This window comes from Staurois parvus, unplaced genomic scaffold (assembly GCF_062004578.1).
Source record: "Staurois parvus isolate SC_StPar_1 unplaced genomic scaffold, SC_StPar_1.0 ptg000394l, whole genome shotgun sequence".
In the NCBI taxonomy this organism is placed as follows: domain Eukaryota; kingdom Metazoa; phylum Chordata; class Amphibia; order Anura; family Ranidae; genus Staurois; species Staurois parvus.
Window position 1 is genome coordinate 668,891 of NW_028318190.1, and position 12,062 is coordinate 680,952.

Below are 12,062 nucleotides of genomic sequence, written 5' to 3' on the forward strand. Positions count from 1 at the left end.
TTGCATTCAGCTGTCCAGATCCTTCTTTAGGTTCCGATCTTATCACTGTAATTCAAAATGGAAATGGCAGTGAAGCACGATTTAGACTGAAAGTTTTCAAAATTGCAAACAGTGATTATGTCTACCTATCTGCAAAAGTTACAATCTGTACCACAATATGTGTGCCGGTAAGACTTTCCATGTTCAGGTTTCATTTTCAGATGCACCATCATATATGTTAGAACGGCACACCAAAATCAAGCCAAATCCCTCACTCCCTCTTTTCTCCTCACATGTCCCTCTTTATGGTAGGATATATGGACATAAAATAATGCATTATAAAATGACTAACTACTCGATACTAGTGCATTTGTTATTTTAGAAAGCCAGTATAAAGAAAAGCAATGGTGAAAAAACATGTGTAAATTTAACCTATTTTTTAACACATTCGTTCTTCATAATTTGCATAACTGCAGGCACAGCAGGGATGTGTCTTTTGCCCACATACTATGTGGTATAAGGTGTCCCTCTTTCTCATTTCAGAATGTTGGGAGGTATGGCTAACTGCTTGGGTGTCATACTGATCCAATGGTTTCCATACTGAATCACTGACCTGGAATAATTATGCAGATCAGGTCGCAAATATTTCTAGCAGTATAAGGGTAAAAAACAATCTGCTGCTGATGTCCTCCACTGTTTACAGCTAAGGGGACTGACTAGTTAGGAAACCACACATAAAAAGAGGACATGTCCTGAATGCGAATGAAAGTGGCCAAGAGCTCTACACAAGTGTTAGCTTTCGAGGCAAACTTCAAGCTTTTTCTTCTCTGGTACCTTATACCTTTGACGATCTCATATGCCATTCCAACTTAGCCTTCTAAATGTTTTTGAGGATGTCATGTAGATGGTTCCTTCAAACACATTCAGTGGGATAGTCCAAAAGTGAGGACATTCTGGACTAGGATCTGCCAAATGTTCTACATGATTATAGGTAAAACCTTTTATAAGACCACTTATGAAGCCCTCTTGAACAGTATACCCATGGAATACACCAATACTCAATTCATACATATTTTCATGGTGGTAAAGAGGGTTACAGCAAAAGCATGTCTTCGATAGTCCCCTTTGCTGAAGTCAAGCACCGTGTTTCACAAGTAATGGTCTTTGAATAAATGACTGCCAGACAAAATGAGAAGATGGCTAAATTTCATAAAATATGAGAACAGTGAATTGAATTCTACATCCCACCGTTTTTTGATCTTGTTCTTGTAACAAGTGGAAGTTTGGGCATGTGAGCATTTGGGTATGTGGGTGATGAGAATTGTTACTTTTACTTCCCTTTCTATTTTTATGCATGTGTGGAAGCTTTAGTTTGGCTGCAGGTATTGAAGTTCAAGCTAGTTTTTTTCTAATCATTTGATATGTTTCTTCTCCTACCTCCTGGAACATGGCGCACACCTCTTACCTGAGTATTATTCCTTACTATGTTTCACTTTATAGCCCTGGTTCACTTATGCTTTGCTTGAACAATGTCTTGTTATACCACTTTTCAATGACACAATTGCTTTGGTGAGCATGTTCCTCCTTTTTCTCCTGTAGTGTTGTGCTTGTCAAACTTAACTTTGAAAGTTTAGAAAAATTAATAAAAATGAATTACAAATTATATAAATACAATCTCCTGTACCCAATCCCATGAAGACAGCAGTCTTTCTAATGGATAACTTTTTTAAAGGCTTTCCAAAAAGCATAATTCGTAACACAGCACTGTCTTTCCTTAAAACTAAGGTTTCTTTTTTTTTGAGCCCTAAAAGACCTGGAGAACCCATGGGCACTGATTTAGAGAAAAATGCTGCAGAGAGCCATGGCAATTAGTAAGCAAGCTCAAGATATTTAAATGATTCTAAACTCTCCCTTTTTTTGCCTAAAATAAAAAAAGATACTTACCATGTGTACTGGTATTGCACAGAGTGGCCCTGCACCTCCTCTTCTGAGGTCCCACACTGGTGCTTTTGGCTCCTCATCTTCTGTGGCTGCCACTATAGCAAGCCACTTGCTATGGGGGCAGACCTGCAAGCTCGCCCCAAAGCCAGGCTTTGTGTATCTATACACACAGAGCATGGCTAGGCCCCTCCCTCATGCCTTCCTCACTGGATTTGATTGACAGCAGCAGGAGCCAATGGCACAGTACTGAATTGATACTGGACTCCACTTCAGAGAGTTCAGAGAGTTCAGAAAGCAAAACCATTGGACAGAGCAGGTAAGTATGACATGTTTGTTATTTAAAAAAAAGGCTGAACCTTTATAACCACTTTAATATTGAACACATGTATCTTACATTACTTACGTCAAGTTAATAGAGAACATGTCCTGACCTGCTTTGTACAAAGAAAAGAGAACGTTTGATCCCAGTATCATACATTGGTGTAGTCAAATAATCAACTCTGAAATGGGCCATAAACGTAAAGATGTTTCTTGTTCAATCCTGTGGGCTAAACAAAAGAAATGCATAGATTCCCCATCTACACTAAACACCTTGGAAGGACAAATCTCCCATTGCCTGTTATTGTATTCTGACAGCTAGCACCCGCTGATTGGCTGCAATCACTGTTCCTCTGATTTTTTTCTGCCCAACATCTTTGATTTCTCAGCTTTAATCAATAAAAGAAAATTCCACATGAACTTTTTATCCATGCACATTCACAAATTGTGGCAGTCAGTTTATTGTGAACATTTTGAACTAATATTAGCAATCAAAGTGAGCACATACATTCTGGCTGATGAATGAAAAAACCTTTGCAAAGCTAAAATATATCATTTTATTCTGTTTGTAAGACCACACAAAATATTCTAATTCTGAATCTGATTTTACACAGCAATGCACTGGAGCCCGGATTGCTAAATCAGGTGATACCTCCTCATCACAGAACGTAGCACTAATGGAAATGGATGTATTTACCTGTAAGTAAATCACTGTGCTGCAAAATAATTTTTTTTCAGACATATATCCATTCAGTCCTACTGAATTGTAACTTTCCTGAAATGTTATAAATTTGTGCCATCAGTCACATAAAATAAATGTCAATAAAGTATCATATAGCTGTTAAATGCTTGTATGATGCCCACCTGTATTTGAAGAGTTATAGAGGGTGGCACAGTGGCTTAATGGTTAGCAGTTATGGCTTGTAGTACTGAGGCCTTTGAATCTCAGCCAGCTCCAGGTATTCCGTTTGCCTTCCACACTCCCAAGGACATGCTGGTAAGTGAACTCCTTCCTAAATTAGCCCTAGTATGTGTGTACACATTTGCAATGCACATTTTTTTTTATCATATGCTGCATGCCATTCCCAAGGTGATCAGCTAGGGAGGGTTGAGGGAGAAAAAAAATGCTGAAAGAAATTTATGGAAATACAGTTGTAGGCATATTAGTCATTAGCCCATAAAATTGCAAGGAGTAGGATACGACTGAATTGATTTACACTTACATACATGACCGAAAAGGTTAAAGAAAAGGATACACATCTATCTAGACTGAGCTCTCATACACTCATAGCAAAATAGTAAAAATCTTTTTGAAATATATAAATATAAGTCATTCAGGTCAATTCCCTGGATAACAAAAGCATTCAATTTCAATCCTTCCCTAATTGTTCACTTTGATTTTGTGAGACCTACTATCCCTTCTATTGATAAAGATGCAAACCTTTAAACCCGTCTCAGAATCTCATTTGTCCTTCTTTCTGTATGATACAGAAATCTGTATCCCAAAACAAACGCTATAAGTGATTTTTAATAGGTTTTATGCTATGATTGTATCTCCCTTCTATGCTTCTGAGGATTTTATTGGCCTTGGTAGTATCCCAGATGGCATATATACCTGTCTGTTTTTAGTAAATATATAATTTTGCAATACAGTAATCTAAAAAAAGACTTAGGCTCAACATTTAACATAAAGGTATTTATCAATTATTTATATTATTAATAATTGATAGCGTGTTGCATCGCCGTGGGTCCGCTATGCAGCTCTACTCCACCATCGAGAAGTCACATTCTTTTGTTCTCTTATTGACTATTCCTTGTCTTATTAATGTTAAATTCTACTCCCTTGAGTCATACTAGGACAGCATTCACATTCAGATCCAGTTCACACCAATGCGGTGCGGAAAACACTGCAAATCCTGTTCGTTTCCTGCACCGCATTGCAGTCGCATCACGTTCATGCGATCTAGTGCAGATGTCTTTATTCATACACAATAGTGTGAATCAGAGTAAAGCATTTTGCCCACTAGATGGAGCTGACTATCATAGGAAATTAATATTTATTTAGTAAGATCACCAGCTCTATCTAGTGGCCATAATACAGCTTGTGAAATAGAAGCTGATCACAGCTTTGCCTGCAGCTTTCTGGAATGACAGCATTGCCTGTTCTGCTGAATCTGCCACAAAGCTTACAGGAGCCTTTACATGTACTTTAGATTCAGATAAAACAGCCTCTCTAAACAATAAGCAAATTCAGATACAATGGCTATTTAAGTTACTGTATATGCAAATTGTAACTTTGGACATAAAAGTTGCATTTGATCCAGACTTTCCCACCTCCCAGTCAACAGAGAACATCTATGCCAGTAAGGGACTAATAGTTTACAGGAAACAATGCAATTTACTTGTTTTTTCAGCTGCTTATATTTCTGGATTACTGATCATTTTCACATTCCTGTTTTCTCTGAAAGCAACCTCTGAATCTGTTGTTCCATTTCATGAAATGAATTTCACTTTGAATTACTTGTTGTATGTACATTGAAGATAAACTCCAGGCAAAACAGACTTTTGTTTAGGGTAAGGTAGAGCAGGGCTTCCCAACATTAGAAATGCTGAAACATTTGCAACATACAGTGCATCCAGAAAGTATTCCCAGCTCTTAACTTTTGCCACATTTTGTTATGTTACAGCCTTATTCCAAAACGGATTAAATTATTTTTTTTCTCTCAACATTCTACAAACAATACCCCATAATGACAATGTGAAAGAAGTTTGTTGTGAAATCTTTGCAATTTATTAAAAATATAAAATGAAAAAAAAACACTTGTACATATGTATTAACAGCCTTTGCTCAATACTTTGTTAAAGCACCTTTAGCACCAATTACAGCCTCAAGCAAGGGCGAACTGACAACTCATTGGCCCCCGGGCAATAAGGACTCATGGGGCCCCCGTGTCCTTGCCCACACTCAGCAGACCCAAAAAAGCCTATAAAAGGTACCAGGGACATTTCATGGGGCCCCCTACTGACCCCGGGCCCTCGGGCAGTGCCCGAGTGCTTGAATGGTCAGTCCGCCCCTGGCCTCAAGTCATTCTGAGTATGATGCTACAAGCTTGTCACACCTATTTTTGGGCAATTTTTCCCATTCTTTTTTGCAGTACCTCTCAAGCTCCATCAGGTTGGATGGGGAACGTCAGTGCACAGCCATTTTCAGATCTCTCCAGAGATGTTCAATCGGGTTCAAGTCTGGGCTCTGGCTGGGCCACTCCAGGACATTCACAGAGTTGGCCCATAGCCACTCCTTTGTTATGTGGGCTGTGTGCTTAGGGTCAGTGTCCTGTTGAAAGATGAACCATCACCCCAGTCTAAGGTTCAGAGCACTCTGGAACAGGTTTTCATCAAGGATGTCTCTGTACATTGCTGTATTCATCTTACCTTCGATCCTGACTAGTCTCCCAGTTCCTGCGACTGAAAAACATCCCCACAGCATGATGCTGCTACCACCATGCTTCACTGTAGGGATGGTATTGGTCAGGTGGTGAGCGGTGCCTGGTTAACCCCAGACATGACGCTTTGCATTCAGGCCAAAGAGTTCAATCTTTGTTATATCAGACCAGAGAGTTTTGTTTCTCATGGTCTGAGAGTCCCTCAGGTGCCTTTTGGCAAACTCCAGGTGGGCTGCCGTTTGCCTTTTACTGAGGAGTGGCTTCTTTCTGACCACTCTACCATACAGGCCTGATTGATAGAGTGCTGCAGAGATGGTTGTTTTATGGAGGGTTATCCTCTCTCCACAGAGAAACACTAGAGCTCTTTCAGAGTGACCATCGGGTACTTGGTTACTTTTCCGGCTAAGGCCCTTTTTCCTCAATTGCTCATTTTGGCCGGGCGGCCCACTCTAGGAAGATTCCTGGTGGTTCCAAACTTCTTTCATTTGTGGATTGTGGAGGCCACTGTGCTCAAAGGGATCTTCAATGCTGCAGAAATTTTTCTGTACCCTTCCCTACATCTGTGCCTTGATACAATCCTGTCTCAGAGGTCTATGGACAATTCCTTGGACTTCATGGCTTGGTTTGTGCTCTGACATGCACTGTTAACTGTGGGACAGGGGCGGACTTACCATTTGGGTACTCGGGCACTGCCCGAGGGCCCGGGGTCAGTAGAGGGCCAGATGAGATGTCCCTAGTACCTTTCATATGCTTTTTTGGGTGTGGTTTGATTGTGGGCAAGGACACAGGGGCCCCATGATCCCCTATTGCCTGGGGGCCCCATGAGTTGTCAGTCCGCCCCTGCTGTGGGACCTTATATAGACAGGTTTATGCCTATCCTAATCATGTCTAAGCAACTAAATTTCCCACAAGTGGACTCCAATCAAGTTGTGGAAACATCTCAAGGATGATCAGTGGGAACAGGAATCACCAGAGCTCAATTATGAGCATCATGGCAAAGGCTGTGAATACTTACGTACGTGTGTTTTTTTTGTTTTTTATATTTAAAAAATTGCAAAGATTTCAAAACGAACTTCTTTCATGTTGTCATCATGGGGTATTGTTTGTAGAATGTTGAAGAAAAAAATGAATTTAATCCATTTTGGAATAAGGTTGTAACATAACAAAATGTGGCAAAAGTTAAGTGCTGTGAATTCTTTCTGGATGCACTGTATACCTTCTAATAGATTCTCCAATGTAAAAAAATTATAAGATTACTTGGGAGCTCCCAAGGGTGGGGAACAATTTCTCTACAATGGTTTTGGAGTGATACCAATGCCAAGGAATATCAAACTGTGACCCACATCACTCAAATTAAAAAAGAAAAAAAAAATGATACATTTGAGGGAGAGACTAATCTTGATAAAAAGCTGGAGTTAAACATATCTGTCAATGTAAAATTTAGTATGTGTTTGGGTGTTTTTAATTTATGAAAAATGTAGAAATTCATTTTATTACTAAGCAATAGATAATAGTAAGTTCTTTTTAGTTGCAGTTAGCATTTTTGGGATCTATATATAAAACATTAGTTGGACAAAAGTCACAAGCATTTGTCCAGGCTGCACAAATTCTCCTCATATTTTCTTAAATACTATGATTTTCTATAAAGTATGTGCTGGTCAGTTATATTAGATATAAACGATGCTTATCCCAACGTATAGAACCAGAATAACCATACATTCTGAGATACCAGAACTTTACAAGCACTAAAATTGCAACAAAAAAAGATATGCAAAAACACAATTTTATTTATCCAATTTTAAAAGCATAAAGTGCAGCCAAGCCATCACCATTTCTGCACAATGATATGTAGAATGTACTTTTCCTTCTGTTTTTAAAATTGGATAAATAGAATTGTGTTTTTACATATCTTTTTTGTTCCAATTTTGGTACTTGTAGAGTCACGGTTTTTCAAAATGTATGGTTATTCTGGTTCTATGATTTTCTATCATCCTCATCTCCATCTAGTGGCCAAATTGCAGTATATTTTTCTGAAACGCCTCAACACCTGGCCACTAGATGAAGCTGATAATCATAGGATGTCATAGAATTATGAAAATTATGAAAATGTGTGCAGCTTGGAAGAATGCATGTGACATTCACCCAAAGAAAGTTTTATAAATAGACTCCATAATATTACATACATAAGCTCAATTCACAAAGCTTTTATATAAGGATCTTCATTTTCAGACTTATAGGGGTTTATTTACTAAAGCTGGAGAGTCCAAAATCAGACTCCCTTCTGCATAGAAACCAATCAGCTTCTAACCTCAGCTTGTTCAATGAAGCTTTGGCAATGAAACCTGGAAGCTGATTGGTTTCTATGCAGAAGTGAGTCTGATTTTGGACTCTCCAGCTTTAGTAAATAAACCCCATAATGTAATTTTCCAGTTTCATTGATCTCCAGACAATAACTGACTTTTTATGGAAATAGGGAGCTTTACCCTGGTGTGTTAGCTTTGTGAATTGAGCCTGTTTGAAGAAGAAAATTGTCTATTGCTGAAAGCAACCCAATGGGTTATTGGGAAAATATGATGTAGAATTTAACAGATTGTAATGGAAAACCCCTTTTTTCAGCTTGAGTTTGCATAATTTATTAAACCTAGAACTTAGTATTTATTGTTTAATGCAGAATTATTTTAACAGCTATAGTGGGGTTGGTTTATAGGAAAGTAGACCTATACCTTTCTGTAATTCTAATCACAGATACGATTTCTGCAATTGTGTTATTCCTAATGATAACACAGAAGGCTCAAACTGTAGGGGAGATTTCAGGAAATGTCTCACTTATACATTGATTGTGATCTGCCTTCGATCATTTTTAAAATGTAAAACAACTATCAAGAGCGGTCCATTGATCAAATTAAAATATTTATGAATGGCAAAAGTCAAACCTTTTGTATGTAAATAGGTAGATAATGTATTTTATTATCTAGAGTGGTTTCCTTTCTTAAAAAATCTTTGTTGTATTTAAATAAACAGCATAACATTTTATTCTGCTCCTTGTAAATGTATTTCTTTTTTTCTTTTTAAAGCAACTGATTACACTTCTGGAGCCCCTGACTGTAAGTATATTTCAGTCTTGCTGCAATGTACACACACACACCACCACAAATAAAGAAAATCTAAAGTCAATTTTTTTTTTTTTTTTGCTGTGTCCGTCCCTTTGAAAAAATTTACCTTCACTTCCTGTTCTATAGACACAACAGGAAGTGAGAGGAAATTTCTCCAAAGTGAGGAAACCTCCCCTCTTAGACATCTCTCCCTCAACTCGCCATCATCAGGAGCTTGCACCCCTGCCAAACCGTTGTCTCCACTGCCAGCGCCATTTTGTTGAAGTCTGCCCATATATACAGAGCGGAGTTGGTCTTCAACATTATGGCACCCAAACCCACAAATATTGAAAAAATGTTACTTGGGCTAGAGATAGTGTTGTCACCTGATCCCTTTAAAACCGAACACATATTAATTACACAGGTTCTGTGGCTGATTAAGGAGGTAATTAAACTCACCTAGTGCCGTATCTGCAATAAATTAGCCCTAGAACCTGTGTAACTAATATGTGTTCGGTTTTAAAGAGATGAGGTCCCAACCCTAGCTAGAGATGACAAACTACACTGAACAGATGATATGAAGAGAGGGAGTGGTTGCTCCAGAAGCAGAAGAGAAGAGGATGATGACTGAGCCTGCCCTGCGCCTGAGCAATGGAGGACGTGAGGTCAGTGTGGCAGCTCCAGCAAGGCCAACAGAGCCTAAGGGGGGCCACTGTGATCACCAGGGCCCCCCTCAACATCATCCCCTTTACATCAAAGTCTGCAGGATTCCCCCTTACAGTGCATGGGAGAACTCTGTGGACCCTAATGTAAAGGGGAACTCTGATGTAAATGGGAATGCTGTAGACTCTGATATGGGGGGGCGCTCTGGTGACCAGCATCTACCTTACATCAGAGTTTCACTTTACATCATACACTGTTAGGAAGAACCCTGTGGAGTCTGGTGTAAAGGAGAACATTGATGTAAGGCGCACTCAGGTCACCAGAGCCCCCCCTTACATCAAAATCTGCAGTGTTCCCCTGTACATCATGGTCCGCAACAATCCCCTTTACATCAGAGTTTCCCTTCACATCAGGGTCCGCAGAAATCCTCTTTACCTCAAAGCTCCTCTTTACATCAGGGCCCGCAGAGTTTTCCCTTACACTGTAAGGGGAAACCCTGTGGACTCTGATTTAAAGGGGAACTCTGTGGACACTCATGTAAGGGGAAATGCTGCAGGCTCTGGTGTAAAGGGGAACTCTGATATAAGGCAGACTCTGGTCACCAGAGCCCCCCGCCTTTACATCAGAATCTATAGTGTTTCCCTATACATCATGGTCTAGCCACGATTGGAGGGATATAGAGGCTGCTAAGGGGAAGTGTGAAAATTTCTAGATTCTTATACCAGGAAATGGGTTCTTTTTTGATTTTTCACAGCACAATCTATTTAAAATTGCTAAGGACATGTGTGGAGATATCCTATATAGACTGAAATTTACACACACAACTTAACAATTTAAAGGATAGACTATGCCCTTCCCCTTCCTGCTTCTTGCCTGCTCTGTTCACATTGGGCTATAAGAAAATAAAATATAATATAAATATAAAATAATTCACTCAAAACCATTAGCAGTTCCCTCTCAAATCAAAACAACTAATTACTTTTGTGTTTAATTTGTAGGTTTCTCCAAGACATCAACATCAATATTGCTCATCCCATCACTTCTCTTTGTGAAGTTAATGTGAAGTCTGTATTTTACCCACCCACATGGATAAAATGAACTGAATATAAGGATGAAGAAAGCATCTTTTTACTGACATAAGGATTAATCCTGATGTTTGCCTGTTTTCAATGTCATAACAAATACTGGTGGAAACAGAAGGGTGTGCTCATTGTATTCTCATGTCAGTTATTGGATACATAGCTCTTACCTGCACTAAACTACTCTATATTCCAGTGGGTCATTGCCTTGGTAAAAGCAAAAACAATGGTACATACCTCTTCTGGACTACTGGTGATAATTATTTTATGTTTACATGTCAATGGACTATTAGGATACAAAATCCCGGCATTCCGTGCCACCCTGATTTATTTATTCAATAGAGGTATTCTCATTGTACGTTCTCTGGTAGAGAGACCTTCTTTGTATTTCCATAAGAAATTGGCAATTTGCCCTAAGAATTTTGCACTTAGCAATTAGAAATGCATTTTGTATTTATGTATTGCTTGATGCCATAGAGCACTGAGCACAGGCTTATGTAAGGGTTGTATGATTATATACATGAATTTGTATTGGTATTGGTGGTGCTTAATAAATTGCATTGCAGTTATCTCATGTCTTGCAGTCTATTTGTCCATGCAGATCTGCCATTGAGCAAATCTGCCAGTGTTTAGCGATTCTTGCTCGAAGTTTTGCAAGGTTTTCTTCCAAAATCAGTCTGCTCATCAGACTGCTTTGTATGGACCACTGCTTCCAAAAGAAGCTTGTCTCAGCTTCTAAGCTCCTCTCAAAGCTCTTTTTTGTGGTAACCTTCTTAGAAATCTATGAGGGCAAATACTGTAATTCAATTCAAGCAATTTGTAGGGCTAATAAGCAAGCTATTGTGAAAAAAGGGAGCAGAAGCCAGACACTGCCATTATGAACATGTACCTTTGTCAAAATTAAAAATAAATACATAATAATAATAATAATAATAAAAAAATATCTCCCCCTGCACAGAATAGTCAGCTCTTCCTAACAGATTCAACATAACTCTAAAAAAGGTAGAGCAGCAATACTTTGTTTTACTCCTTTTTTCTTAATGAAATTGTTTTCTCTCAGGCCTTTTTTTTTTTTAAAGCTGACCTTCTATGAAAATGGATGGTCCATTCTATTGGAAGCCCCAAAGTCAAATCAACCGCAAAGGTGATTTAAAAATAAAGCTTTTGATTGGTAAAAAAAATAAATAAAGGAAAAAAAAGAAAAAAATACTTAACTCTGTTCCAGTGTCTGCCTCTTCCTGGAGGCATTGTCCCCAGCACTGTTCCTCACTATTGCCTTCTGGGATAGCTAGGAAGATCCTGCAAGAAGATGCCCTGGCAATGGGCAGGGAGTACTGTAGTGGTATTTTGAACTATCCCAGGAGGCAGTGGTGAGGCAGAGTGATGTCAGAAAACTCCAAGAAGTGATGAAAGCTAGGACCAAGGTAAATATTTTTTCTTTTTTTAGCAAAAGATTTCTTTTTAAATTGCTCTTGCAGGCCATTTACCTTTGGGGGATGGAGGGCTTTTTAAAAGAGTGGACTTTCCATGAAAACCCAAGAAAATAT

General features: G+C 38.8%; 1 protein-coding gene across 1 annotated transcript in view; it reads left to right on the plus strand.

Moving 5' to 3' along the window:
* The window catches only part of LOC149455381 (uromodulin-like), a 31,779-nt gene extending 20,695 nt beyond the window's left edge, over window positions 1-11,084 (plus strand). Inside the window, exons 6-9 of the mRNA XM_089686208.1 lie at window positions 11-167; window positions 2,853-2,937; window positions 8,756-8,785; window positions 10,435-11,084. Of these exons, the coding sequence (XP_089542334.1) occupies window positions 11-167; window positions 2,853-2,937; window positions 8,756-8,785; window positions 10,435-10,499 (337 nt within the window). The 3' untranslated portion in view covers window positions 10,500-11,084. The remainder of the gene's footprint in view (window positions 1-10; window positions 168-2,852; window positions 2,938-8,755; window positions 8,786-10,434) is intronic.
* The last annotated feature ends 978 nt before the right edge of the window (window positions 11,085-12,062 follow it).